General features: G+C 41.0%; 1 protein-coding gene and 1 long non-coding RNA gene across 2 annotated transcripts; both read left to right on the forward strand.

Moving 5' to 3' along the window:
* Positions 1-1099: 1099 nt before the first annotated feature.
* LOC145859330 (uncharacterized) lies at positions 1100-1781 on the forward strand. Its single transcript, XR_014379533.1, has 3 exons — positions 1100-1296; positions 1482-1526; positions 1721-1781. It is a non-coding gene; the product is annotated as an uncharacterized LOC145859330 (long non-coding RNA).
* Positions 1782-2727: 946 nt separating this feature from the next.
* LOC106565149 (voltage-dependent calcium channel subunit alpha-2/delta-3) lies at positions 2728-5590 on the forward strand. Its single transcript, XM_014131946.3, has 4 exons — positions 2728-2835; positions 2969-3086; positions 4198-4308; positions 4953-5590. Exons 1-4 carry the CDS (start codon positions 2754-2756, stop codon positions 5179-5181), a joined length of 540 nt encoding a protein of 179 aa, XP_013987421.2. The 5' UTR covers positions 2728-2753; the 3' UTR covers positions 5182-5590.
* The last annotated feature ends 233 nt before the right edge of the window (positions 5591-5823 follow it).

Genomic DNA, 5823 nt, shown 5'->3' on the forward strand with positions numbered 1-5823 from the left:
TTATAGCCCGTACCGATCGGTAAGGCATTCCGTATTATAGATTTGCCTTGTGACTGGAAAGGTTTCACGGAAATAGGTCAATCATAGGGGCTGATTAATATGTTTTCGGGGTACGGGATGTCACCTGCACTGACAGGAGACTAGATTAATGTGTACAAGTCTCACTGAGCGAAGAGGCTAACTACACCCTATATCAGAGACACAGATACACCGAATCGTCATGGTAAAACCTATCAGAGACACACTGAATCGCCATGACAACCCACAGAGATACAATACACAGGGTTAACTAAAGATATCTATTGAGTGGGGTGTGGGGGTGGAAAATAGGCTACAGATGAAATTCAACCACAAGTTAGGGAGAGTGAGCTATTGTATATTAGAGAAGCTGGGTTGTTGTACAGCTCATCTCTCTCACTGCTGTCTGTAATTAATGTGCCCCACTTTCTTCCCACTGAGGGAAAGAGAGGATCAGGATCTCACTGTTGTTCCCTGTTGTCTACCAGCCTCTACCTTCCTCTAACTGCTGTCATCACTTAGTCTGTTGTAAAATATCCCTCCTTTACTGTCACCTCCCCTGTTTAATACTATAACCTCCTCCAACAATCCCTGTCCCCAGAGGTTCTGTAGTGCTAGTACCAGAACAGGTTTTTATTTCATAAGAACACATCCCTCTCTCTGTGTCAGAATCACTTCTAACATCCTGGTTGTAGACTACTGATGGGATTCCATCACTGAGTGTAGTGCTGTGGGTTGCTATTGCCAGCTGAAGGCTGTGGGTATGGTGCCATCTTTTGGCTAGAAAATGATTATTCCCTTTTGTTTCTGTGACTTGGTTTTCCGCTGTGATTATGCTGAGGTGCTGAGGGTGGAATGGAATATATAGTGTATTTTATAAGATCTATTGAAATAGTAGGAATTGTTATTTTCCATTTACACAGCATTTGTTGATTGAGGCTAATGTTCAGGAAATGAGAATAAGAGCGTGGTTTTGGCCAGCACTGCCATACAACTGCTGGATGACAGGAAGTCACCTATTGTTGCTTGTAAGCTCCCTGAAAAGCCCCTAACTTCTCCCTAACATAGAGAGCTACTGTACCTGTTATAGGCTTGTAACTATAAAGCCCCCTCTGAAGACATGTGAAGAAACTCTTTAATACATGTTTAATTCCTCTTCTAGATGAACAGTGTGCTGACTGTGTTCTGTTTGTGTTTTTGTTAAAACCCACTATAGCCGTTGGGATTCAGATGAAGCTGGATTTCTTTCAGAGGAAGTTCTGGACCGCTAGTAGACAGGTACACACACACACACACACACACACACACACACACACACACACACACACACACACACACACACACACACACACACACACACACACACACACACACACACACACACACACACACACAATCCAGTGCTGTGAGACATGCTTTATGGATTATTCTAATAATTTATTCATCTTATTGATTCGATCCAGTGTGCTGCTCTGGATGGGAAGTGCACCATTAGCTGTGATAATGAGGTAAGACCAGACAGTAGGTGTCTGTCACTGACTCATGCTACTTCCTGTTTCTTAGCCCGTTGTCCGTGTCTCAGCTTTTCTACTTCCTGTCTGTACTGTCTGCGACCTTTCTCTGTTTCCTCTCAGTATTGAATTATTAAATGATGTCATGCTTTGAAGATCTGAATTAATGTTCCTTTCTTTCTATCTAACAGGACATTAAGTGTTACCTTATAGACAACAACGGATTTATTCTGGTCAGAGGACTACTCTCAGGTACCATTAATAATATACTAAATATGTGTGCGTATTGTCCTGTAGCTCCCCTGGTTCTTAGTATTTGCCTTTAAATAAACATCTTCTTCCTCAGACGGGGCTGTTCTTTGGAGAGGTGGAGAGTGCTGTTATGAACAAGCTGCTTCTTATGGGCTCCTTCAAAAGGTTAGAGGAGAAATCATGTTACAGTCATTACCCTGAACACACACACACACACACACACACACACACACACACACACACACACACACACACACACACACACACACACACACACACACACACACACACACACACACACACACACACACAATGAATGGTCTATTTTCTCCTCTCTCTAGGATCACTCTGTATGACTACCAGGCTCTCTGTAGAGAGTATGCTGGCAGCAGTGACAGCGCACGCTCTTTATCACATGTAAGTACTGCCCCTAAATATTATCACATGTAAGTACTTCCCCTAAATATTTTCACATGTAAGTACTGCCCCTAAATATTATCACATGTAAGTACTGCCCCTAAATATTGTCAAATGTAAGTACTGTCCCTAAATATTGTCACATGTACGTACTGTCCCTAAATATTATCACATGTACGAACTGTCCCTAAATATTATCACATGTAAGTACTGTCCCTAAATATTTTCACATGTAAGTACTGTCCCTAAATATTTTCACATGTAAGTACTGTCCCTAAATATTTTCACACGTAAGTACTGTCCCTAAATATTTTCACATGTAAGTACTGTCCCTAAATAGTATCACGTGTACGTACTGTCCCGAAACTACTCATCAGACTTACATACATCCAGTCAATACTAATTATTTAATGTCTTCTCTCCCAGCCCTTCTCCATAGTGAAATGGCTCCTGACCAAACTTGTCATGTGAGAATAATAAAATAATCACCTTGATACGATAAAATGAGATGCACTGATTATCAACCACAGTACATATTATTGTATTATTATATCAATGTATGTTTGTGTTTTCCTCATCAGTTTCCTGCTGGAGTTCAACCTTTACAGCTGGTGGCATGTTGATCTCTCAGTCAAAGGTCAGTGTGTGCAAGAATATACCTTGAGGTGTGTGTGTGTGTGTGTGTGTGTGTGAGTGCTTGTACACATGCATGTGTGTGTGTGAGTCTTTCGTGTCTTTATTATGTTAAGATTTACATGTCCCATTTCCAGCCCAAAAGTCGAGGGGTAAGACCATGATGGTGCCATGTGACACGGAGTACCCTGCCTTCGTCTCTGAGCGTACCATCAAAGAGACCACGGGAAACATCGACTGTGAGGGCTGTGCCAGGTACTTGTAACACAGTTCCCTTACCTGTGTATTAGGCACCGATAAACTCACTTAACCTGTGTGTTGATGGTGTATACACAATACAGGGTAATTTCATGCGTTAGTTCTGGGATAGACGCCCCGCTAGCGGGACAACTTACGGTGAAACTGGAGGACGCGCAATTCAAATAAATAATCATAAACATTATGGATATTAAACATTTAGGTACATACAAGCGTCTTATATCAGTTGAAAGCTTAAATTCTTGTTAATCTAACTGCACTGTCCGATTTACAGTAGGCTTTACAGCGAAAGCATGCCATGTGATTGTTTGAGGACGACGTCCCACATCAAAATATTTTGCCACCGGCACAGGTTTCATAAATTCACAAATAGCGATTAAATATTCACGTACTTTTTGAAAATCTTCCTCTGATTTGTCATCCAAAAGGTCCCAGCTATAACATGTAGTGTCGTCTTGTTAGATAAAATCCTTCTTTATATCCCAAAAAGTATTTTTAGTTGGCGCCATCGATTTGAGTAATCCACTCGTTCAACATGCCAAGATAGGAATCCAAAAATCTACCCCTAAACTTTGTTTCAACAAGTCAAAATAAGTTTCTATTTAATCCTCAGATACCCTAAAATCGAATTAAATTATACACGAATTTCCAAGTCTGTGTCCCTGTAGTAAAACTCATTATTCTTACTCGTTTTGGAAGAAACAAGCCTGAAACCTTGAACAAAGACTACTGACACCCAGTAGAAGCCATAGGAATTGCATACTGGGAGCTAGATTTCATTATTTCCCTATACGTTCCATTTTAATAGCATGGGCTCTCTCAAAAAAAAACATTGTTTTTTCTATGGATTTTCTCCTACCATATCTATTGTGTTAGTCTCCTACATTATTTAATCATTTCTACAAACTTCAAAGTGTCTTCTTTCCAATGGTACCAATTATATGCATATCCTGGCTTCAGGGCCTGAACAACAGGCAGTTTACTTTGGGCACGTCAGTCAGATAGGAAGTGGAGAAAATAGGGGCCTAGCCTTATGTTAAAAGCATCAACTGAATCAACTCAACTCTCTCTCTCTCTTTCTTTCTCCTTCAACTCAACTCTCCCTCAGATCTTTTGTAATTCAGCAGATTCCCAGCAGTAATCTCTTCATGGTTGTCGTGGACAACAAGTGTGACTGCAGCTCTGCCCCCCTGGTTTCCATGGATCCCATCGAGATTATGTATATCCTTTACTAACCCTCAATAAGTTTGAGTGTATTTTTAGTACAAAGCTTTTGTGAGTGTTTTTTAGTATAAATGTTTTGTAAGTAGATGGGTTTTGTAAGTTAACTGTAAGTGAACTCTGAACTTAGACTTTAGTGTTCTGAGCGCGTGAATAGCTTCTTCATTGTCAGAGGTATTAATACATTTCTCATACATGTAGGTATTTAGGAAGCGTGCATTACTGTTTGGTTGTCTCATCATGCTAGAATGATGTTGCAGAAACGGTCACCACAGTATCAGTTAAATGTATCTGAGGTGTCTGAGGTGTGGTTCATCATCAGTATTTCTATCCTTAACCCCTCTGCACACAATGAGTCTCTGAAATGTGATAGGTTGAAATTTCAGAAAGACAGAAAGCGGCCAGAATCGTGTCATCCTTTTCACCCCGAGGTACGCAGTGTGTAGATATGTGTGCGTCTGCGTCACAATTCTGTGATTACACGGAAAGTACATGAACGCCTGTTTATGAGTGTTTAATAACATGACATTAAGCATATATGTGACCATCTGTATATTGTCTGAAGCATATAGATATATAGTGTATGTATTAATTCATTTCTATGGTCTGAAACTCCTGTGATACCCCATGTGTCTGATGCAGGAGAATGCCATGGAGTGTGGAGGAGCAGCAGGCCTCTCTGCCCCCCTTACAGCAGCACTGCTCCCCCTACTGGCCACACTCATTAGCAGGTGACCACACCGCCCTTGAGGCCCACCGTCCTGGACCCAACAATGGACCTAACACTGGAGAGATTGATAGACAGGCGCACCATCAAATGCTGACAACGCACAGGGAGCCTCGCCAACAAGAAGTACTTGCTCACAACTAACTGAGTTGCTTATTACCAACAGAGTGACGTACCAATTGTAAAGCATCTCCCTGACCAGCAGAGAAATAAGAAATTAGACATTGTTCAAGAGAAACAGAACAATATTCCAAGGGGAAAACAATATGGACATTAGACCGAACAAATATACCTGCGAGCAGCAATGAACGGGTTTCACAGGATGACAGAAAGGACACAAGATCAGTTGGATAACAAAGCCAGCCCTCTGTGATGTAGGAACTATCTTCCTTTATGTGCAGTCAATGAAAGCATTACCATGTTGATTTAAATTTCAGTTGGTTCACTCCACATTAGCGTTCCTAAATACTTCAATACACTCTCACAGCTGTAGTACGCTGACTGCAAGCGGCAGGACAGGATTTTACAGAATAAAATATCCACTTTTCCCTAACATGGGCAACAATATGTGATTATACAGATATACTAATCACAATATTTGACATAATTTATTTGCATGAGACAAAGTCCACTTGATCAATAGTTATTGCTCTAGTATCATATGGTGGCACTGGTGACGATGAGATCTATAGTGCCACCATTTGGTCTGGTGCAGCCATCTAAGGTTGCAGTGACTTCATATTCACATAGCTTCTATGGACATACATAAGGTTTACATACCACATT

The sequence above is a fragment of the Salmo salar genome, chromosome 12 (assembly GCF_965601325.2).
Source record: "Salmo salar chromosome 12, fSalSal1, whole genome shotgun sequence".
Lineage (NCBI taxonomy): Eukaryota > Metazoa > Chordata > Actinopteri > Salmoniformes > Salmonidae > Salmo > Salmo salar.